The 24,457-nt window shown below is 40.7% G+C and overlaps 1 protein-coding gene across 1 annotated transcript in view; it reads left to right on the top strand.

Annotated features, from left to right (window-relative positions):
- The window catches only part of LOC119811558 (CREB binding protein), a 134,317-nt gene that overhangs the window by 89,635 nt on the left and 20,225 nt on the right, over positions 1–24,457 (top strand). The window contains 11 exon segments of the mRNA XM_038325474.1: positions 387–504; positions 1,125–1,296; positions 1,707–1,751; positions 3,763–3,887; positions 4,450–4,638; positions 5,957–6,370; positions 7,819–7,998; positions 8,938–9,127; positions 16,385–16,503; positions 17,147–17,386; positions 17,783–17,871. Coding sequence (XP_038181402.1) covers positions 387–504; positions 1,125–1,296; positions 1,707–1,751; positions 3,763–3,887; positions 4,450–4,638; positions 5,957–6,370; positions 7,819–7,998; positions 8,938–9,127; positions 16,385–16,503; positions 17,147–17,386; positions 17,783–17,871 — 1,881 coding nt within the window.

Below are 24,457 nucleotides of genomic sequence, written 5' to 3'. Positions count from 1 at the left end.
CTCAGGTGTGTTCAATGACTGAGACTGTAGAGTTCCCTACAACTTGGGGGAATTTGGGTTTGGTTACTGACTTGGAGTGAGGTTTACTGATGAGGGTGAGTATATATGTTATCACCATATAGTCATTTAACATACAGAAAGTTAATGTTTCAAACTACCTAAGTTGAAGTGAAGTGAATGAACTGGATTCTTCCTAATTTTGTTCTGCTTATAATGAATAGTTGCTAAATAGGGGTTTCGAATCATATTTTTCTTAATAAAGCACATATTTTTGTTTGGTGTATAGATTAAAGGTTAATATTGTTTCCCATATTCATGCACAAGGCAAAGAGAGTTTTCCTGTGACCACCTTGAAAGCAGGTTGATAGTGTATATTGTCCTTTCAGTGTCCAAGCCATCTTCCCAACTCCTGACCCTGCAGCTCTGAAGGATCGCCGCATGGAGAACCTGGTCGCCTATGCTAAGAAAGTGGAGGGAGACATGTATGAGTCTGCTAACAGTAGGGTAAGTTGTGAAACAGTTGTTGAGCCTGTAGGTAGGAAGTGGTATTTGTCTAGTTAGTTATCCAGAATTAGGAGAATCTGTGTGCTCTAGGAGACTCCTTATCTTGAGGACCTTTGGACATGTCCCAGTAAGGATGAGATCCCTGCAGTCTCTTAGGAGGACAGAGGATGCATAAAATAAAGTGTGTATTTCACAGTGGGTATTCTTTAGAATTCTTGTAGTAAGTTATTGCTAATGTCAGTGGATACCCAAGAGAAAGCTTCAGTTGTGCAGAAAAAATAAATAACAGTATTTAGCACCTTCACTTTGATGTGTCCAATAAAGTCACTAGTTCAATAAAGAGGAAATTAAGGGTTATGCTGGCATCACTAGGAATTTAGAGGGGAAAGTTATTCTTTGGTTTATCAGATGTGCCAGGCCTTTGTTAATGCACTTAAAATGTACTTACGGGTGTAGTACCTGCTTAGTACACCAAGGCCCTGAGTTTGATTCCCAGCAGCAACGTGAATGTGTGAATAAATGAACGAGTGAATGAAGAGTTCATTTTGTTAGGATATACAAAACAAATGAGTGGTTCTTAGATTTTTTGATTCCTTAACATTGAATATTATTCCTTTTAGGATGAGTACTATCATTTATTAGCAGAGAAAATCTATAAAATACAAAAAGAACTAGAAGAAAAACGGAGGTCACGTTTACATAAGCAAGGCATCTTGGGAAACCAGCCAGCTTTGCCAACTCCAGGGGCTCAGCCCCCTGTGATCCCACCAGCCCAGTCTGTGAGACCTCCAAGTAAGGACTATATTTCTTTTACCAGTTCTTAGCCTGCTTGCTTAGTTTTCCTCTAATCTTTGGGGTATATTTCTAAGAGTGCACAGTTATGATCTCCAAAAGTTTGCACTTGGGAAGCTTTTTTGAGGACATTGAGCTTCCATCATGGGAAGGCTTTGCTCTGTTTTATTCGTTTTTGGTTTTTTGAAACAGGGTTGCTCTGTGTAGCCCTAGCTGTCCTGGAACTAACTTTGTAGACCAGACTGACCTCAAACTTGGAGATCCACCTGCCTCTGCCTCCCGAGTGCATGTGCCACCACTGCCTGGCATGAGAAGGCTTTTTAAAGGGTGTGCTGGCAAGTTCTTTTTAAACTTCAGTATATATTTCCTTTTTTTTTTTTTTAAATAATTCAAAATTTTTCCCCTTATAGATGGGCCCTTGCCTCTGCAAGTGAATCGCATGCAGGTTTCTCAAGGTATTTAACTATTTATTGTCAACCATGTTTTAGTTTAATTTTCAATGGCGACAAATCCTCCCCCCATTTTCCCTTTTGTATTCTATTTTACTCTTTTTATTCCTTCTTTCTGATAAGAATGTGAGTCTCTTGTTTTTAAAAATTTGGAAATTAGAGTTTTCCAACGGGGTCAAGAATGGGGTTTTTGACCAATAACACCCCCCACCACCACCAAAGGAGAGATTTTATTAGGAAATTAAATAAAAGAAATAATAGGAAGGAAAAGGCCTTTCTGGATATTCAGCAGGAGAGTCTGTGAGCCCATCTGTGACAAGCACCTATGGGGACTGAGAAGGTACAGTACTACTCTAGGCCATCAGCATTGAAGCTGGCAAGTTATCAGCCACAGGAGGCTAAATGCAGAGCTCCATGTCTCACTAGAGTAGTGATAACTATCCAGACTATTCACGGCTCAGTTCCGCATTACTATGGGAAGTTGGAGTAGGCATCAGGTCTGCAGGGCGTTTGTAAGCTCTTCAGCTCTTGATATACTGAGACCTGAATAGCCAGGGTATTGCTTCAGATTGTGAAATGAACTGGGGACATCATCCAAGTGGTAAAGAAAGGCATTGCAGTATACAGCGCAGTTTGAGAGGGATGGGTGATTTGAAGTTGTGACCGTGTTACTGCATACTGAAACAGACATTGAATAAACTTGCCAAGAGCTTGTTTGGATGGGTTGGATTTGAGGAGTGGAGGAAGTCAAGTGGTTGAGAAATTGAGCCATAATGGTGTAGCTAAGTGCTTATGGGTACATGGGCATTGATTTAGATAGGGAGCCACAGACAAGATGATACGAGACATTCTCTGGGTCAGTACTTACCAGCCTTTCCTGTTGGCAGTATCAGTGCCTGCAAATGCAGATTTCTTTCTTCTCTCTCTCTCTCTCTCTCTCTCTCTCTCCTCTCTCTCTCTCTTCTCTCTCTCTCTCTCTCTCCTCTCCTCGTCTCTCCTCTTCCTCTCGCACTCTCTCATCTCTCTCCTCATCTCCTCCTCCTCTCTCTCCTCTCTCTCTCTCTCTCTCTCTCTCTGGTTTTTCGAGACAGGGTTTCTCTGTGGCTTTAGAGCCTGGTCTGGAACTAGCTCTTGTAGACTAGGCTAGCCTCGAACTCATAGAGATCTACCTGCCTCCCAAATGCTGGGATTAAAGGTGTGCACCACCACCGCCCCACGCAAATGCAGATTTCTTTCAGAGCTGTTTTTTCAGTATCTGCACAAAAATTGTCATGGAGAGGCACCTGATAAGGCCTCTTGGGCCTTGTTGGAATTTGGCCATTTGAGGGTGGCAGTTTTGGAGAGTCACTGCAGGGATAAGGGGATTCTCTTGTGTCTATGGCAATGGCAAGGCAAGACATCTCAAAAACTTGCGGAAGGATTCTGTTAGATTACAGTGTATGACAGAATAACCACTTATACTGGGATTTATTTTGAGCCCACAATTTGCATAATTTTATAGAAAATAAGATTAGTCTCTGTTATCTGAAGATACTTCCCAATGAAGTCTTTGTCATTGGTGTGTTTCTGCAAACAGATGGAGACTTAGGGTAGCCCTTGGCACTTCCTACTGAAGATACTTGGAGTATTGAGGTGGTATTTTGAGTCTTAGCACAGATTCTAACAATATCAACCTAGCCAAGAAGCTGTGAAGTCTGGACTAAATTGCTGCTAGGGTTGTTAAGTGAGGGTACACTTAGGTAGTCCTAGGAAATATCTCCTGTGTAGATGGGGCAACCTCATTCCTTCACAAGACCTCCTTGTCTGCTTTGTTCTTCCGTGCTTCGTGCACATTAGTTCTTGTTTGTTCCAACCTTTCCTCATGTCTACTGTCTACATGTCAAATCATGTCTACATGATTTGCTTGTGAGTTCCTCTATTGTCTGTTACCCATGTGTTCTGTCTTAGAGTGTACTTGATGAATATATTTCTTTTCTTGTGGATGCTTTTATTAATGAACTATCATAACTGTTTCCAGGGATGAATTCATTTAACCCAATGTCCCTGGGAAATGTCCAGTTGCCACAAGCACCAATGGGACCTCGTGCAGCCTCCCCCATGAACCACTCTGTTCCGATGAACAGCATGGCCTCAGTTCCAGGTGTAAGTGCTTCTCTTCTCAGTTTTTGCTTGGTGTAATGTTCTCTGAGCAGGGATCTCCCATTGTTAACTGAGGATTCTAGGGTGCTTATTCCTTTGAAATTGAGCTGTGTTTTATTTCCTTTATTTCTCTTAAACAAGCAAACAAAACTGTTGCTGCAATGAGAATTATTTGACTATTACTTATTTTTTTAATTGGAATAAAAAAAACTGTAGGAATTAATGTAAAGGGTGGAACAGGCATCCAACAGCTCCTGTTGTCAGTGTCTGTTGACTTGAACTTGACCTGAAACAACTTTCAACTAATTAAAGGCATGATAGAATTCTAAATTATAGTATGCCACTGATTGCTATTCAGAAGACAGTTGAACATTGGCTTACTCAAGAGATAGCTTAAGAAGGTGTAGAAAAGTACCTAGGAATGAGGGAGTCCTTGGCAAGTGCTTGCCCTTAAGACCAAAATGTACTAGATTTGTAAGGCTTTTGGTTCTCCATTGCACTGTATATCTTGAAGACTCTGTCCTACCTCTTCTTTACTGTAGCACTCCTGATTCTTGTCTTATAGATGGCCATTTCTCCTTCCCGGATGCCTCAGCCTCCAAACATGATGAGCACCCACGCCAACAACATGATGGCCCAGGCACCCACCCAGAATCAATTTCTGCCACAGAACCAGTTTCCATCATCCAGTGGGGCAATGAGTGTGAACAGTGTCAGTATGGGGCAGCCAGCAGCCCAGACAGGTGTTTCACAGGTACATTCAGTGTGGGAACCTGGACAGCCCCAGCCTCTGTGACAAGATCCTGTCTTATTTTATTTTATGGAAGTTAGAGTTCTAGAATATATATCTCTTCACTGTTCTCCACTTTGTCCTGTAATTTTTAGTTTTTCAGTTCTCTCTAGGTGAACTTCACACAAAAAGTAAAATGATTGGGTTTTTTGTTTTGTTTTGTTTGCTTATGCTTTATGTTTTGATCTTTGGATTTTGGTTCCTCTTTGTATATTTTAGAGATCTAAGATTAACATGTCACCCTGAGAAATGCTAGTACTTGAAGAATGGTGAATTTCCTCTTAGTGACTTAGTTTTGTGCTGCCTGTGTTGGGGTGTCAGGCTAGCAGAATCATTGGGAATAGCACTCTCCTCATTGAGCATGTTTCAGTTACTCATTTAAAGCTGAGATACTCCTTTTCCATTCATCTTACTGCTTTCCCCCACTTCGGTTAATTGTTGTGTATCAAATGTCAGCTGCATACAAAGTATTTAAGATAGGTCAAATCTTTCCCAAAATATAAGATTCATGTCTTTCTAGACAATGAGCTAATGTTGAATGAGTTATATTTACTCCATAATGATTAATTTCTCTATCATTTCTTTAGACTAGAGGTCAGGAAACCAATTCCCCTTCTTCCCACAGTCTTCCCCATGCAGCCCAGACTGCAGTCTTCCTTTCTCAGCCATATGCCACAATGACCAACAGTAGACCTTTTCTATAAAAAGCCAGATAGTAAACATAAATATGTTCTTAACTCTTTAGGTCTGCTTTTATGGTGTACAAGTAGTTATAGGCATCACTTCAGTATTTGGCTGGTTGAGGTTGCCATCCTGTGAAACTGTTCTGGGTGCCTAGGCCAAACTTCTATGTGATGTTGATTCATTTTTTTTGAAAGGTCAACAATTCTCTAGTGTCTCCGCAGTTGAAAACCACTCACATGATCCAGTGTTTCAGCTCCCCTCAAAAGAAAAAAAACCACTTTTTTCTGTGGTCCAAGTTACAAATAGATGTGACAAAACATGAAGTCAGTAAGCTAAGTAATCACCTGTCTAATCCATGAATATTGTAGCTAGATATTGTAGTTGTACAGCTCAAAGTATGAGAAGCAGTTGAGTGTGAACTTTATTACATGGTACGGTGTATGCTAATAAATGTTTAGTCTGTGAATTTGTACAAGTGAAACAGCCCATTAAACTAACAGAACTAATTAAGAACTGTGATTAAATTTTCTTTTTCAAGTCTCTGATGTTTTCAATTGGGTAACGTACTTTTAACATACACTCTCTCTGTTTCTTTTAGGGCCAGGTGCCTGGTGGTGCTCTTCCTAACCCTCTAAACATGTTGGCTCCCCAGGCCAGCCAGCTGCCCTGCCCACCAGTGACACAGTCACCTTTGCACCCAACTCCACCTCCTGCTTCCACAGCTGCTGGCATGCCCTCTCTCCAACATCCTACACCACCTGGGATGACACCTCCTCAGCCAGCAGCTCCCACTCAGCCATCCACTCCTGTGTCATCTGGGCAGACTCCTACTCCAACTCCTGGCTCAGTACCCAGTGCTGCCCAAACACAGAGTACTCCTACAGTCCAGGCAGCAGTCCAGGCCCAGGTGACTCCACAGCCTCAAACCCCAGTGCAGCCCCCATCTGCTGCTACCCCTCAGTCATCACAGCAGCAGCCAACACCCGTGCACACTCAGCCTCCTGGCACACCGGTGAGCCTCTTTCAGTCTGTCATTATCAAGCCAAACTCTTAAGAGGATACTTTGCCATAACAATGTTCTCTCAGGCACTCGAGAGGCAGAGGCAGGCAGGCAATTCTGAGCATGAAACTAGCCAGAGTCACAAAGTAGACCTGTCAATAATAATAATAATAATAATAATAATAGAAGCAAAAGAAAGAATACCCTATCAGGATGCTGGCTGTGGCATTTTGCTCTGATGTTAAAAAGTGTGTGTGTTCTTGATGGAACTGTAATAAATTGTGCTTTGTTCTTACTATTGGCCCTAAAGGAAGGCCTGGCTTAGTATTACCTTTGGCTGAAGTACTTTACAGAAATTAATAGTCATTGGTATATCACAGTAAAGACAGAAATTGAACTGTATGTACAACAATTATTTTCCCTGTTTTTTGTTCTAGATTAATATCATCTAGGTTTTAATAGTGTTTGTGCTTAGTTTCATGGGTTTGGTAAACATGCCAAGCTCCAAACTGCAGGTTCTCTAACCTGACTCATCAGCCTTCTTTCAGAATAGAAGACTTTTCTTACTCATATTGAAACAACAATGTGAGGGCTTGTACCTTCTATGGCTCTAAACAGCCCATTCTTTTCTGTAGGTGGCTTTGGAAGGATGGGAGATGTTCCCTGCGTCATCCCAGGACTACTGGCTAGTGCCTAGCCAAGTGCTTTTCTAGAAATACAGAAATCTTAGTATCGTTTTCTTTTGTCTAGTCTATAGATTCCCCTCCTCTCAGATTTATGTTAATTCTATTCTGGGATATTCAGAATATTTGTAGAATGACAGAATTAATCAAATGATAACTCCAAAGATGACATTATTATTTTTCTTGCTCCATAAGGACATATACTTTCTCTGACACTGCATTTTGTTTCAGACCAGGGCGTGAGGCAAGCACTCTGCCCCTGACTGCATCCTATGCCCTCTAAAGAGATTTCTTTCTATCTCCTTTATTAGTTTATGTAGTACTTTATTGGATAAAGTCTGTTACATGGCCATGGAATGTTTGTTTACTCCACCACCGTCATTGTCCTGTGTTAACGCAGGCTCATTGGATATTCTGCTTCACATAGGCCGTTATTTCTTAATCTCCTCATAACTACTTAAGTGTTTATCATGAGCCTGAATGCTAATGAAGGGAAATAATGGTCAAATAGTCCAGTAGAAAACCAAGAGAAAATAATTTTATGTTAGAATTTAGAAAACCGTTTTCCTGGCTTTTCATTTTTGGTAAGAAGTAAATCATGCTTCTGGCAGTGACTTCCTCTAGAGTGCCTTCCAAGAGCTTCTGTTCTTTAGCGCTCCTACTAGGTGCTTAGGTTGTACAGAGAAATACTAAACAGAAAGCTGGGGTTGAAAGGGCAGGAGCTGAAGGCATCGATGTGGTCTGCTTTACAGCGATGAATGATTATTATCTTTGCAGCTTTCTCAGGCAGCAGCCAGCATTGATAATAGGGTCCCCACTCCCTCCTCTGTGACCAGTGCTGAAACCAGTTCCCAGCAGCCAGGACCTGAAGTTCCCTTGCAGGAAATAAAGACAGAAGTTCAGACCGATGATGCTGAGCCTGATCCTGGTGAATCCAAGGGGGAACCTCGGTCTGAGGTACATGTTGTTCCCCAGGTGGAAATACATGGTTTGTGTGTGGTAGCTTTACCTATATATCCTCAGGACCTACCATGATGTTTGGATATTCATTTTAGATGTTGGCATTTTCTAGAAGTCTTTTTGATGATGTTCTTCATTCATTTCTAGTTCTGTAGAAGGGGTGATATATTTGTTTACTAACTTATGGAAGAAATTGAAATCTGGGAGCCAAGAACTGAATCCAGCCTCTGAATTTCTGGTTTTGTTTGAACTACTCAGTATTTTAAAAATCAGGAAATTGCAAATAAAACTTTTAGATACTTGATTTTCCTCAAAAGATGAACAATTCTTTCATCAGTACACTCATATTTCTTTATGGCAGCCAGTGTCCCACCTGATGTGGGATGTGTCCCTCAGATGGGACAAAGGTTTCACAATTAGTCCAAGCCTCATACCACACTCTTGATCCTTGTTCCAGTTTTCCAAGATACTTTTACTTCCCAATTAGATGTATCAGTATTTCACTGAGCATATAAACATACCATTTGTTTGTTTGTTTGTTTGGTATTTGGAGACAGGGTTTCTCTGTGAGGTCCTGATTGTCCTGAAACTCGTTTTGTACACCAGGCTGGTCTTGAACCCATAGAGGTCTGCCTGCCTCTGCCTCCTGAGTGCTGGGATTAAAGGTGTGCGCCACCATTGCCTGGCTATAAGATTACTTTTATATTGAAAAAATATTAATTAGAACTATGATTGTATCAGTGCTGTATGAAGTGATTCAGTGGACATGGGGTATTTTGTTCCTTTCCCTAACAAGAAAAAAAAAGAATGGTGTGTGTACCTTTAACCAAAAGGACTCTTAGCAAACCCGTGTATGCAAAGAGACTTAAGAGTAGAAATAGACTAGATTACGGGGTCTGACAGTTACCTATCTTCTGTGGCTCTATTTTTCTCAAGATGATGGAAGAAGACTTACAAGGATCTTCCCAAGTAAAAGAAGAAACAGACACAACAGAGCAGAAATCAGAACCAATGGAAGTAGAAGAAAAGAAACCCGAAGTAAAAGTAGAAGCTAAAGAGGAAGAAGAGAACAGTGCTAATGGCACAGCCTCACAGTCGACATCCCCTTCCCAGCCACGCAAAAAAAGTAGGTCACATTTTCTGTAACTTAAGACTATGCTGTGCTTCCACACCAAAGATTGAAAGCTGTAGCGAGAAAATGATTACAAATTTCCTTTTATGTTCTTTGCCTGTCATTCTCTAAGTTTTACTTCTGAGAATGGAGACAACAGGGACTGGAGAAATTCAGTATGTAAGGGAGTTTGCTGGGCAAACATGAGGACCAGAGTTGGGATCCTAGCAATCCTATAAAATGCTGGGTGTGACTCTACATGTGTGCACTGTGGGAGGCAGAGACATGAGAAGCTGGGACTTGCCAACCACTAGCATATCTCCAGCATATCTACTTGCCCTGAGCTAGCCTCATACATCTGGAGCTTTATATTCCCATGCCAGGCCAAGTCACAGCAGCTAGACAGCCCCTACTCCTCTCCATCAGCACAAATCTCTAATTTGCACAGATATGTGCTGAAAGCACAACATGCTAACAGTAATCATTTGCCTCAAATGAGAGCATTTTTGTCCAACAGCTCTTTATACCTGCCTCTGCAGAGCCTACACCCCTTAGCCTGTTCAACAATCCAGATGCATTTTAACTCTGCCTCTAGTCTACAACATCTCATCTCGGAAGACAGCCATAGCCTGTTACTGTTATTTTTCTCTACATATGTGTGAGGGTGGGAGTGGGTTTTTGTTATTGTTTTTGTTTGTTTGGTTGGTTGGTTGGTTGGTTGGTTGGTTGGTTCTGGTTTTGGTTTTGGTTTTTCGAGACAGGGTTTCTCTGTATCTTTGGAGCCTGTCGTGGAGCTGTAGACCATACTGACCTCATACTCACAGAGATCCGCCTGCCTCTACCTCCCAAGTGCTGGGATTAAAGGCGTGTGCCACCACTGCCCGGCAACTCCAGGTTTAGTAAGAGTCTTCTTAAAGGAATAAGGCAGGACTCCAGTTGTCCTCCTGGCCTTCATGAAGGCATGCAGAGGTATACACGCCTGTACACACTCAAGTACTGCATACGCCCCCCCCCCACTCCCACCCTCACACATATGTAGAGAAAAATAACAGTAACAGGCTATGGCTGTCTTCCGAGATGAGATGTTGTAGACTAGAGGCAGAGTTAAAATGCATCTGGATTGTTGAACAGGCTAAGGGGTGTAGGCTCTGCAGAGGCAGGTATAAAGAGCTGTTGGACAAAAATGCTCTCATTTGAGGCAAATGATTACTGTTAGCATGTTGTGCTTTCAGCACATATCTGTACAAATTAGAGATTTGTGCTGATGGAGAGGAGTAGGGGCTGTCTAGCTGCTGTGACTTGGCCTGGCATGGGAATATAAAGCTCCAGATGTATGAAGCTAGCTCAGGGCAAGTAGAAATTGAGTGTACTCCACTGAAGATGTGTCCACGGTAAGAAATAGCAGGATGCTGGAAGATTGTCAAGTGACCCTTGCTTCACCTTGCAAGTTGAGAAACTGCAGAGAATGTAGGCGACTGAGGCAGTAAAGCTCCACATGGGAAAGGGAATTCCTTATATAGTGGGTTTTTGATTATTTGGACTGTCTTGTCATTGCTTATCCTTTTAAGAAGTAAAACTGAGGAAAATAAAAATACTTAATTCATTTAAATTAATTAATGTCTGTTAATGGTAACATTTACCCCACTCCCATCCCAAGAATGGGATATCGCTACCTGTGATATCGCTAACCTCAAAAAACACATTTTTACAAAAATTGTAAGAAAATGACATTATTTTGTGATCCTGCAATGTTTTAAAGAGTGTTACGGTGACTGAGTTGGACTATTGAGATCTGCCCTACACTCTGTTGGGATGATATTGTTTGAACTGGGTGAGGAGTTCTTCATGGCTCTTTCAGGTAACTAGGAGTACTCTGCTCTGACAGATACTTCAAAATTCAACAAGCAGAGACTCTTGAGGGTGACTTAATGTCATCCTTTGGTCAACTGCAAGGTACTAGGTCATTGAGTTAGGAGCATTTTCTCAGTGCTGACATACTTGATGCTGTACCAGCCCCTTCTCCAAAGACTCACAGTTTCTAGTATCACCGTCAGTTTCATAAAACAAATCCTAAAAACTTTGAGAAATAGCAAGCTCATGTGGCAAAAGTTTTCCAAAACATTTTTGATGAAGGCCAGATTTTACCATTGGCCACAAATACTGTCATTTGTCCTTGAAGTAACTGACTCACTTAGTTGATTTTTTTGGGGACAAAACTTTGCCACAGACAAGAACTGAGTAACAGCTTTGTTTTTGTTTTTTGTTTGTTTTGTTTTGTTTTTCAAGACAGGGTTTCTCTCTAGCTTTGGAGCCTGTCCTGGAACTAGCTCTGTAGACCAGGCTGGCCTCGAACTCACAGAGATCGCCTGCCTCTGCTCCCCATGTGCTGGGATTAAAGGCGTGCGCCACCACCGCCTGGCTGAGTAATAGCTTTGTATTTGTCACCCTTGTAAGTTCTCTGTCTTCAGGGGAGAGAAGCAGTTCCTGCTCTCAGCCCCTGTGCTAACCCTGCTGCTGGTTCCCAAGGCTGCTGCTCCACAGCATGACCTCCTGTTGTATTACAGAGTGGCAGCACATGTGGGAAGATGAGATTTATCAAGAGCATTGATGCTACTACCTCATCAAGGATGTACTATGTTGGCTGGCATTCTTTTTCCTCAGAGTAGTGTGGCCACAAAAACTGGAAGAACCTCCCATTCATTGCCTCCTCAGTGCCACTACTAACATAGTGTGTTTCTGTGTTGGGGGTCATTTGGATCTCGGAGACCCCAGAGAGACCTAGGACAGTGCTAGGACGTTCTTCACTGATTGGTAAACTGAGTTGTTCAGCTTATGTAAAACTACTTTGTTGAATCTTCAGAACTACGTATTGGACTGCATGGGGGTTATAAACCACACACTTGAGAATTGTGTATAGTTTACCATTCTTACTGAACGAAGTTTATGATGCTTACAAAGTGTAATAACATATTCTGTGCCACACCAGCTAATTAGTTACAGGGAACTTGATTCTGATATAATTACTCACTTTCCTTATGGAGTCATATTACACAAGCATGGTAAAGATAGGAATTTGAAAATACTTTATTTAGCATAGGCTTTAATTGATGAATTAAACAGAGTGACACACATTTAGACACTTACCACTGGGGAGAAGAGTGAGAGTGAGCAGACCTTTTCTTTAAGCCTGTATATCTGTGGATGTCTACAGTATCTAGTAGATGGAAGGATCCCCTGGAGCTGAAGTTACAGGTGGTTGTGAGCTACTCAACATGGGTGATGGGAACTAAACTCCAGTCCCCAGAAAGAGAGCAGCAAGTGCTCTTAACCACTAAGCTTCCTCTTTGGCCCCTAAAATTGCCTCTTTTTTTTTTTTTTGAGGGCATGAGGGTGCCTACACATGACACATGCAGGTAAGAGTGGAAGTCAGAGCATAACTTGTAGGAGTTGATTCTTTGCATCATACAGGTCCATCCCACAGATTGAGTTCAGGTTGTCAGGCTTGGCAGCAAGTGGCTTTACCTAGTAAGCTATCTCAGTAGCCTGTGAGCAATTTTTTTTTTTTTCTTTTGAGATGGGGTCTCCCTATGTAATACTAGCAGACTTACAGAGATTCACTTATCTCTGCCTTCTGAGTACTGGGGTTAAAGGCTTGTGCTGCCATGTTGACTGAGGTTTTCTGTCCTGCCCGGTTCCCACAGTCATTAAGGTCCCAAAGAAATCACAAAGAAGTCTACATTAGTTTTAAACTGATTGGCCTAGTGGCTCAGACTTCTTACTAACAATTATAGTAGTCCATTCTTGTCTATGTTTGACACGTGGCTCAGCACCTTATTTGGCGAGGCAGTCACATCTCTTCCTCTGAGGCTAGGTCAAGACTGCAGACTAGGACTTCCTTCTTTCCAGAATTCTGTTCTCATTGACCCGCCTCTACTTCCTGTCTGGTTATCCTGCCTATACTTCCTGCCTGGCTACTGGACAATCAGCATTTTATTAAAATACAATTGACAGGGTACAAACCATTGTTCCACAGCACTGCCACACCCAGCATGAGCAAACTTTTTAGATAAGGGGAGGAGGTGAAAATTTGTAAAAAAAATTATATAATTTAAAAAAGAAAAAAAGACTTAAACTAGTTAGAATAGGATAATTATTGAATATATTTGTTATTATTGAATATAATTTTGTATTAGGCTTAGAACTCAATTAAACAAAAAGGGAGGTGTTATAGGAAGTCTTACAGCCAGTAGTTACCCACCCTCTGCGGTGTGGCCTTGTATACTTTTTATCCTGATGTAGAGCATGCGTCCTGCCTCTTATCCAGCTGCAGGATCCGGTTTCTGGTCTCCGTTCTAGCAGAAGATTCTGATTTGTGAATCTGCCCCTAAATAAATAACCATCTAAAAAAAAAAACTTTTTAGAAAAGGTCTCTCTGTGTAGCTCAGGATGCCATGCCACCTCTGTCTCCCAAATGCAGGAAATAGAGCTTGTCCTGTCAAGACCCACGTATTTTATTAGCAGGCCTTTTTTTTGACAAGCTAGGTAGTATTTCAGGCTTTATACTCATAAGGTCTCTGTTAAATCTGACTGCCTCAAAGGCAGCAGCAGATGATATGCAAATAAGTGAAAATGGTTATATGCCCATAAAAGCTTTATTTTTTGACACTCAAACTTTAATTTCATTTAATTTTAATTTGTCATAAAATATACTTTTCCTGGTCATTATAAAAGGTTAAAGGCCATTTTGAGACCCTGACTCATGGAAAGTAGGAATTTTAATAATATCAATCTCTTATCTATTGGAACGAAAAAGCTTTTGGTTAGATGTTTTCTAATAAAGAATTATTTAAGGGGCTGAGGAGGTTGCTTAGCAGTATTTGATATACAAGCAGCAAGCATGGGGACTAGAGTTTAACACTCACAGATCCCACTTAAGGGACAGGTAGGTATATTATTGACTTGCTCGTTATTCTAGTACTTAGGAAGTAGAAGAGACAAGGGGTCCTTGGAACAAGCTAGCTAGCTAGTTAGATTAGCTATTCCTACAAGTTCTGAGTTTGCGTCAGGACCTTGACTTGATGAATAAGGTGAAGAACAAAGAAGAAAGAGTGTCAGCTTTGGGACTCCCACATTCTGCACGTGTGTGCACACACCACCACTGCTATATACACATGAAACTAGGATAACCACATTACTCTAGGATACTGGATAGAGTTAGGCATGGTAGCATAAGCCTATAATCCTAGCACTTGGGAGACTGGGTCAGTAGAATAATGAGTTCAAAACCAGCCTGGGCTATGTAGTAAACTTCTAGCCTATACATACTAAGTCCCTGTCTCAGAAGATATAAACACAAAAGCAGGGCTGAGAGATGGCTCAGAGGTTAAGAGCACTGCCTGCTCTTCCAAAGGTCCTGAGTTCAATTTCCAGCAACCACATGGTGGCTCACAACTATCTGTAATGGGGTCTGGTGCCCTCTTCTGGCCTACAGGCATACACACAGACAGAATATTGTATACATAATAAATAAATAAACCACAAAAGCACATTACCTCACTCCCACCTCACATCTGCAAAAAAAAAAAAAAAAAAAAAAAAACAAAAAAACCAGGTGCTCCTTTGTAACTGTTTTATAAAAGAAGAATGAAGTTAACAGAAAGAAAGAATATTCATTATTTACAAGGTTACTGGAGCATGTCTTGAGTGGACCTTTATGTTACTAGGTGCTGGAGATGTTATAATGAGTCTTCTCTGTTCATCTAGACCTTGAGCCAGTAGTATAAGGACAAGAGCAGCCAGGTGTCCTGCAAAAGAGGCCCTGTCTGTCACAAGATAACTCAGGATACCGAGGGTCCCTGCCCTGATAAGGATAAATTATGGAGAACCTTGGGGCATGTGTTTACATGCCTAAACTGAGGATGTTAAGTTGAACTTCTCTGTTAACCTTTAACCTTTCGTGTGAAAAAATGATCAGATAAAATCCCGGAATTTGACAAGTTAGAATCCTCAGTCAGAAATGACAACATATATATACCATGACCCAACTGAAACTTTTATCTCACTATGTATTCTTGGCTGGTATGGCCTGGCTTGGAACTCATTGTGTAGACCAATCTGTCCTGAACTCACAGAGATCAGTTTTCTTTTATCTCCCAAGTGCTGGGATTAAAGACATTCGACACCACAGCCAGAAAAATACAAAACAAACAAAAAATCCATAAAGTTTGGATCACTCACAACACCAGAACTGCTTCAACATACATTTTTCTGTTCAGTTTTCTTTGTGGAGGAAATGCCAAGGTTTATAACATACTAACATACTCCCTGAGGACTAGAGTAGGGTGTGTTCTATCTTCTAATGACTGTCCTATCTTGAAGGTATTTGGGAACCTATTTGTTTGTTTACTTATTTGGTTTTCAAGGACAGATTTCTCTGTAGCTTTGAAGCCTGCCCAGGAACTAGCTCAGGCTGATCTCAAACTCACAGAGATCTGTCTACCTCTGCCTCCTGATTGCTGGGATTAAAGGTGTGCACCACCACCGCCCAGGTTTATTCATGTATTTTTAATTGTTTATTTTTGGCTTTCTGACTGGCTTACTTTGAGATAGGATCTCGCTCCCATAGCCCACACTGGCCTGGAACTCAAAGCAGTCCTTTGCCTTGCCCTCCTGAGCATTGGCATTAGAGGACAATGGTAACAACAGAATGGGTGGGGTGTGATGGCTAAGAGGGGAGAGCAGTAGGCACTGGCAGATGTTAAAGAAACACTTTCAGAGACCTACTATTTCTGTAGTTTAGTTATTATTTACATTTGTGTGTGAGGGTGCAGTAGAGAAAGGTGTATTTCAAGTGAGTTGAATTTAACTGAGCCAAACATAGAAGAGCATCACCAGAGAATTCGCAAAAGGTCCCTGCAATGAAATGGCTTTATTTATTGCCTAGCTTGGTCAGGGAAGCAGAATTAGAAATTAACTTCGTTTTCTGTTGCAGCAATATTTGAAGATTGGGAATTTTTGTTGAAACAAACTCCTTCATGCTCTATTTTGTCTCATGGTCTGAGTGTCAGATTTAAAGGCCGCACTTCACTATCTTCAGAAAACCCAACTTAGGCCTCTAGTTCAAGAATTCCTCCAGTGATGAATAAAATGTCAGATTGCTCAGAAAGAATTGTGGATGGGAAGTAGAAGCCACTAGGCTTGTAGTTTGAATGTGATGATGGATGTATCTGAGTGCCATTATGTGATTTATCTTCCCAATGTTTTTCTCTCTAGTCTTTAAACCTGAGGAGCTCCGCCAGGCACTTATGCCAACTCTAGAAGCACTCTACAGACAGGACCCAGAGTCTTTACCTTTTCGGCAGCCTGTAGATCCCCAGCTCTTAGGAATCCCAGTAAGTTAATATGAAGGATGGGTTAGAGCATTGAGTATCTATTGCTTCATCTCTTAAAATTTAGTAAAATATCCTTGCTTTGAGGATTTTCCCCTTCATATAAAAATCTGTCAGCTGTTATTGATGGGTCAGAAGCATTTGCTGTGCCTGAAGCCCACTTGCTTTAGCACAGAGCCCTTTTATATTAGAGGCTTTGTGTACAAGTTCGTCTAAAAGGATTGACTTAAAGAATAAAAGTGCCAACTATGATATACAAATCAATCCCTATTTGATATCCTTTGGAGACTTGGAAAGTTAATGTGCTCTTTCAAAATTAGTGTTTGTGTTAATCATTAGATTGCATTGTTTCTGTAGAAGTATGCATTTTCTGATGCATTTGTTTACCATTTTTATTCAGTAAATTAAAACCCTCATTTTCATTAAAATTGTGTTCTAACAATCCCTTTATTGTTTGCTTTAGCTTTGCCTTTGCAGTAATTTAGTCACATGCGCACATTATCAGTCACCATATTAGCAAGTCAAATCAGAGAAATATTTGCGGTTATCTTTTCACTTCATTTCTTACTCTTGGGAATAGGATGTCTGGTATTTTTTATTGTTAAACTTTGGGGGATTCACTCATGAGGTTGACTTTATTTTTTAGGATTATTTTGATATTGTGAAAAATCCTATGGACCTTCTACCATCAAACGGAAGCTGGATTACAGGGCAGTACCAAGAACCCTGGCAGTATGTGGATGATGTCTGGCTTATGTTCAACAATGCGTGGCTATATAATCGTAAGACATCCCGGGTGTATAAATTTTGCAGTAAACTTGCAGAGGTCTTTGAGCAAGAAATCGACCCTGTTATGCAGTCTCTCGGATATTGCTGTGGACGAAAGGTATAGTATTTCTGGAAAAGAAATTTTCTGGTTAATCCAACCAAGATGGTGTTACACTAAGGTTCTGACCATAAACATGTGCTTGGGAGCTCTAGGGTATATTGCAGTCTTCCTAACAGTTGCCTTCTTCGTGTGATATCATTGTCAGAGTGAGAAGTACTCACTGGCAGATCTCTCTCAGTGTCCTTTGGCCATTGTATCTGTAATATCTGAAACCAGAGATATGCCAATTCTGTCATATTAAGTCACAAATGTCCTGAAACAGCCTGAACATTGGTAGAATATCACCTCATTTTCCAGTTAGTAACTTACTAGTTAGGTGTGACTCCATAGCATGCTAGATACTTGGGGATGGTAAGTTTGATATGTTTAGTATTTTTTTCTTTGTTTTTGCAGTATGAGTTTTCCCCACAGACTCTGTGCTGTTATGGGAAGCAACTGTGCACAATTCCTCGTGATGCAGCCTACTACAGCTATCAGAATAGGTAAGCATCATGTAGGTCCCTGTATTCCAAAATAAAGGAAGGTGTTAAGACAAGGATTTTGCATTTTGTCATAGCCTGAATGTGTTACATATTTCCTGAAATTCCTATAAAAAATGCTATAATTTCTGTGCCCTTGGGTCCCCTTATTTTAAAGCATACATTTGCTGAACATGGGGGCTCAGACCTTTAATCCCAGCACTTCAAGGCAGAGGCAGATAGATCTCTGAGTTCGAGGCCAGCCTCGCCTTCAGAGTGGGTTCCAGGACAGCCAGGGTTATGTAGAGAGATCCTGTCTCAAGGGGGGGAAAAACCATACATTTATAGTAAAAAAATTTAATGTTATTGTGGGCTAAGGCTCAGTAGTAATTACTTGAAATACAAAACTGTAGCCAAGAGGCCAAAGTTAAGACTAACCTTGGAAAAGCATGACTTTTAAGATATTCAGAATATAGGAAGTTGGATTTATTCTACAGAAAATACATACCTACATCATTTGGCCTTGCTGGTCTGGTAGGCTTGTAGGGGGTTTTTGTTTGTTTTTGGTTTTTTTTTTTTTTTTTTTTTTTTTTTTTTTGAAAAGAGCACAAGGGTACTACTCTTTGCTAACACTGCAACGTGAGGACTCGTTCCCTTAATGAATTCAAGACTAATTCTCCTGAGGCCAGTGGGAGCACAGCGAGACCCTGATGTTTGTTTTGTTTTTATTTGCTTTAAATACTGTCTGATTTAACCGCCTATACTTCCTGTCTGGCCAATCAGCGTTTATTTAAAACATGATTGACAGAATACAAACAATTCTCCCACACCACTTCCCTCTTAAAAAAAATACCCATAGTCCATTTTGGGGAATATGGACATAGTATTCCAGGCTACTTCCTGCTGGTTGGGGCGCTGATAATCTTATGACGACCTAAAGAAAATTTAGAGTTATAATCAAGTCCCGACTGGAGTATCCTATGAGTCTTGATCATCCCAGGCAGCAGTCTTGAATCCATTTTGGATGTAGAACTTAGACATCCAGGCCTCTTCCTTGATCAAACTGGATTTTTCTTAACTCCAAATGAATCCATAGTGTCTTATTTCCTGTGGAAACAAAAGCAAAATCTCTTCTCCAAAGTAACATACCTTTTGATTTCAAATTTTTTTCCTCACGAACGCCACAAGAGGGCGCAGGGACTCGGGACAGACGGCCGAAAGCCACTCTGTTACAGCAGGGAATCGAACTCAGGACCTCTGGACGCAGGCGGCACGCTTAGCCGCTGAGCCACCTCTCTGCTCTTGACTTCAATTTTGAAGTCAAGGTATTTTTCAAATACATATCTTGGATTAATTTAGCAGCATTTATAAGCAAATATCTTTTAGCAGCTGTTGCTCCTTCCTCAGCATTCAAACAATTCAAAGAGACCATAATAGCATACAGTATCAAGATTCTCTGTGCATTTTCCATCTTTATGAGGCTTTATTTTAACCTCTCTTTTACTTTTACTTTTTGAGACAGGTTCTCTATATATCTTTGTCCTGGTATAACTCTGTAGACCAGGCTGTCCTTGAACTCACAGAGACACATCTGCCTCTGCCTCCCAGGCATTGGGATTAAAGATGTGTACTACCACACCTTGAAGCCACAGAGGTCAGTCTACCTCTGCCCCTTGAAGTCATAGAGGTCAATCTACCTCTGCCTCTCAGGTATTGGAATTTAAGGTGTGTACCACCACACCCAACTACTTTTTTTTTTTTTGAGAACTTTAACCTTTAGCCTACATATATTTTTAACACACTATAAACCATTTAGATTTTTTTCGTCTTTGAATCTCTCTTTACTGTATACCTCTCTTTTCCTGACCACATGAGTCTTTAAGCCGTGGCTTTGATGGCTAGATCCAGCCCGTTCCTTAGCTTCCCAGCCTCAAGGCAGAGGTACTTGCTGGAGCCATTTTTATTGCCACAACTCTGTGGCGTTTCAAGGTCCCTGCCAGCAAGCAAGCTGCAGCATTGCACTCAGAAACCATACTCAAACGCTCTGCAGTCGGATCGCCTGCCTGAAAGAGTCAGAGTTTGCCCTGGCAGGACGGCATTTTAAAACAGCACAGCTTTTTTCTTGCTATGGCTGAAAACCGAAAAGCTTTTCATCAACACCGTTAAAGTGTTTCGTGGCAGGACCTCTCTCTTTTTTTTTTTTTTTTTTGGTTTTTCAAGACAGGGTTTCTCTGTGGCTTTAAAGCCTGTCCTGGAACTAGCTCTTGTAGACCAGGCTGGTCTCGAATCGTGGCAGGACCTCTTAAAAGAGCTGCAAGGTTTTGCAGCTAAAGCTGAGTCAGGAAGCCTCTCTTAAATGAGAGCACTTTCCTCTAATGAGCAGAGCAGACCCGAGAAATTGCTGCTACCAAGATAACGTGCTTTATTCTCTCCCAAGCTTTCTCAGGCTTTCTGTGGGTGCAGTTATCCACGTGGGCGCCATCTGTAACATGAAGGGGCCTGCTTGTTGGGGTTTCTGTCCCGCCCGCCGGCAAGCCCCAAAAAAAATCGCACAGAGATCTCCATAAGTTATAAAACTGATTGGCCCATTAGCTCTCAGTCTTCTAATTAGCTCTGGGAGCTTATATTAGCCCATTATTCTTATTTATGTTAGCCATGTGGCTCATTACCTTTCACAGCGGGGCAGATCACATGTTGATTCTTTGGAGTCTGGGCAGGAGTGGAGGGAATGGGGAGGAATGGGCTTCCTCCTTCCCAGCATTCTCCTATTCTACTTCCTGTCTGGTTTACCCGCCTATACTTCCTGCCTGACCAATCAGCATTTATTTAAGACATGATTGACAGAATACAGACAATTCTCCCGCACCAAAAGACTACTTTGTTTTAGATGCTATTGTCTTTGAGAGTGGTAAGCCTGCCTGGAAAATAGTTGGCATCCTTTTGGAATGTTAAGGTGGTTAGAGTCTTATGTAGAGGGACAGTGAATGATGATGATATACAAATAACCTCTGTAGTTTGAAGCTTATTTTGAAAATTAAATTCCTTAATGCTAATGTGCTTTTTTGCTAAGATGAAGTGAAATTCCTTTCTGTCAGTTGTATTATGAGACCTCTTGTTGCCTTGTTAAGATTTTGTGCCTTAAAGAACAAGCTGTGACTTACACTGAAGTCTGTACTGTTGACTGCACTTTGTAAACCAGCAATGGGAGACTCTATGTGACCAACAAGGAACTTTTTTGTATTTGTTCTCCATCTTGGGGCTTGAACATTTACATCATGGTTTGGCCCTTTGGATAGTTAGATTCTTGCTTATTTGAGCCATAACAAAAGAGGACTTTTGAGTTACACAAAGATACCTATACATAGGTTTGACAAATTTGGAATTTTGAAATTTTTTTCTTAAGTATGTTTTTTGGAGTTGTACATGTGATTATAAAAGAAAATGTAACTATCTTCATGATAGCTCCTATACAATTGCTGAGTTTTTTTTTTGTTTGTTTGTTTTTAAAGAATTTGATGGCTGACAAGGTGGCTTATTAGTGTAGGGCATTTGTTGTCAAGCTTGATGACCAGAGTTTGATCCCTGGGCCTACATGGTAGAAGATTATGAACTCTCCTAAGTTGCTCTCTGATCTCCACATGAACACATGTGCATACAAATAAATAAATTTTTAAAATAATCAAAAAATAAAGACTTCTAAATCTTGTGTGATCAATCTGTTTTTCTCCAGCCCTGAAGACCCATCCCAGGGTCATCTCTAATAGAAGTGCAGGCTGAACTACTTGTCCTGCTGAAAACAACTAAACATTCCCCTTCTTAAGTAGAAGTGTTTGGTGGGGGTAGTTGTGCAGGTGTCTTGCTTTGTGGTCTGTGGTGTTGTTTGTTGTTACTAGTACTGTGAATGGAATCCAGAACATTGCTCATGCAGTGTCTGTCACCCTTGGTCTTGCAGTAGAAACATTGTGAGACAAAATTGAAAAGGATGCCATAACCCCTCAGGGGATCCTCCCACAATGACCATGTTTATGCCTTGTCCCCTCCATTTATTGTCTTAGCCCTTTGATACATTTCAAACTTAACCTTGTTCAAGATAAAAGCAACAAGCACAATAGCATCTCTCCTAATAGGCTCTTGTTGTCCTGTCTTCAATGGGATAGTGCATAGAAATGTTCTTTGAAGACCATTGTGATTTATATAAAGTTGTAAATTTGTTTATATGGTTGGCTGGTTTCCGGGGTTTTTTGTTTATTTATTTATTTATTTTTGGTTGGTTGGTTTTGTTTTGTTGAGATAGGGTCTCGCTGTAGCTCAGCATGGCCTCACATTTGATTTTCTTGCCTCAGCCTCCTGAGTGCTAGAATGACAGGCAGAGGCCTCAGCACCTGGCTTTCCATGTGTATTTGGGCCTTTGCATTGTTTGACTGTTCTTGGTTGCTTAGGGACTCCTTGTAATGACTTACACAGATCAGGGCCCATCCTCTTGAGGGCAATGAAAGGTCAATTGAGCTGGTAGGATCAGGAAAGTTCAATGATAGAGGACAAACACTAGGACTATTCTGGAAGTGCTGAAATGGCCTAATTTTATTTTTGTGTAGAACTTCACTTTTACTACACAAAAGTATAAATACAGGAGTTGTATTCTATGTCTGGTACATCTCAAAAGTTTTAGCCATTTGTACCCTCTGTGCTCTTAGAAAAGTACATGAATTGACCATTACCCTGTAATTCTAAGATAGCAGTGACCAAATTCAACAGTGAACATTCTGATTGCTCATCATTATTTTCAAATTGATTATGAACACTATTGTGTTCCAGATAAATTCTGTTGTCACTTGTGCTAAAGTTTTAGGCACTTAAATCAGTAAAACTTGCTACAAACCATTAAATCAAGTGAAATTCTTAATGGTTATGCTAGTAGATGCTTACATTTTCACTTGGTTCTACATTTTTAAAATTTGAAAGTAACTTACTTTGAGGAAACTGTTACAGCTTTTCCAGTAATTATCTGAAGATAATGTAGAAATTATCTATAGATACTCCAATTTATAAATACTGATAGAGTATTTAAAAGAATCTGCATTTGAAAATACACAATAAACTACTTTCATTCACAGCTAAACTATATAGTTACATTGCTAACTTAACAACCCAGATTTGTACTCTTGATTGGATTACGTGAACTGTTCCTCCTTCACAGTTCCATGTTCATCACACTACTTCCTTCACACAAGACAGAGTGTTATCCAGATTGGTAATGGTTAAGAAGTGAACTTCTGAACCTTTATTTTTAGGGAGAATGAAGTGTAGACTTTGTCATAATAATGACCGTCTACATGTTTCATCTTCATTAGAAAGCTGCCTTGTTCTGCAGTCTCTTCAGCTCAGTGAAGGTTGATGAAATGAGGCTATGGGACCTGTCCTCTCAATGAACAGGCTTGATTATGTGTAAATGTCACTGCCAGTGCTTTGGGACAGAATCTAGAGTCTTAATACTATCCCTCAAATTTTGTCACTTTGAGCTTCTCAGGAGTGGGAATTGGTCGCCACAGACAGAGAGCTTAGGTTTTCTTGGCCATTCCCGGACTGGCTCTCATCGGTGCTTCTCTGCATTAGTTCCCACACTGGAGACAGTGGGTGCGCGTTCTCATGTCTTATGTGTTGTGAAGCTTTAATGACTGACTGAAAACGCTAAGAGTTTTTCCGAGTTCTTAAAATCATCGAGATTCAACTTGCAATTATGGTAGTTTCACTTCAAACTGCCCAGCAGTTCTTGCTGGCCCCCAGTAGTGCATTTGCTTATATGATGAATGGATCACTTAGTTCTATGCTTTATTTTTAACAAAGTTCTTGGCTTGAGAGAATGTTTGCTTATACTGTGCCCTGCTGTATGTGGAAGAATTTTTAAAGGCTCTATAAGAATATTTACAAAATTGTGAATGACAAGGATATTACTATGGTTTACTCAAAAATAGACAAAACTGTCTGTTCCTAGTCAGTTTTTAATCTTGTACTGGCAAGAATCTGCCCTGTTCATTAACAGAATGTGAAAAATTGGATAACTTGAAGATGTTATGAATGTTCTCAATGAAGTTTTATGCTTTAAATTGGCTACATGTATCAGTTAGTGAAGTCTGTGGACAAAATGCTCAATGTTTTTTAATGAAGATGAAAACTGGGACTTATGGGGGCCTCTTCTGGTGGCTCATGTCTCGTTCTGTAGCTGAGTGAGTGAGCATGCGGCTGAGTGATGATTGAGTGAGTGTATGAGAGCATAGTTAGTGCCTCCTGCTCTGCACTGGGGGATCAGCCTGTGCTCCAAGTCTCATCAGTGTCCTTAATACTAATCCTTCTTGGCATCCTGTAGATGTAGTTTTGAGCGCTAAACCCGCATTTTATTGTACTGCTGCTGCTAGCTTATGCTCATCTTTTTGCCTGTGTAATTTACCTCTGTTCAGCTTGTTTATTTTATAGTATTTTTGTGTGCTCATCTTGTTTTATGCAGAATCTGACTTTTTGTTAACTTCTCATTCATGTCCTTTCCAAACATTTAAGTCTTTATTTTAATTGTTGTCACTTAACAGCATGAGCCCAGGCTCATATTATATCACAC

The sequence above is a fragment of the Arvicola amphibius genome, chromosome 4, assembly GCF_903992535.2.
Source record: "Arvicola amphibius chromosome 4, mArvAmp1.2, whole genome shotgun sequence".
In the NCBI taxonomy this organism is placed as follows: domain Eukaryota; kingdom Metazoa; phylum Chordata; class Mammalia; order Rodentia; family Cricetidae; genus Arvicola; species Arvicola amphibius.
Note: the sequence above shows the minus strand (reverse complement) of the source record. Positions and strands in the feature narration are given on the sequence as shown.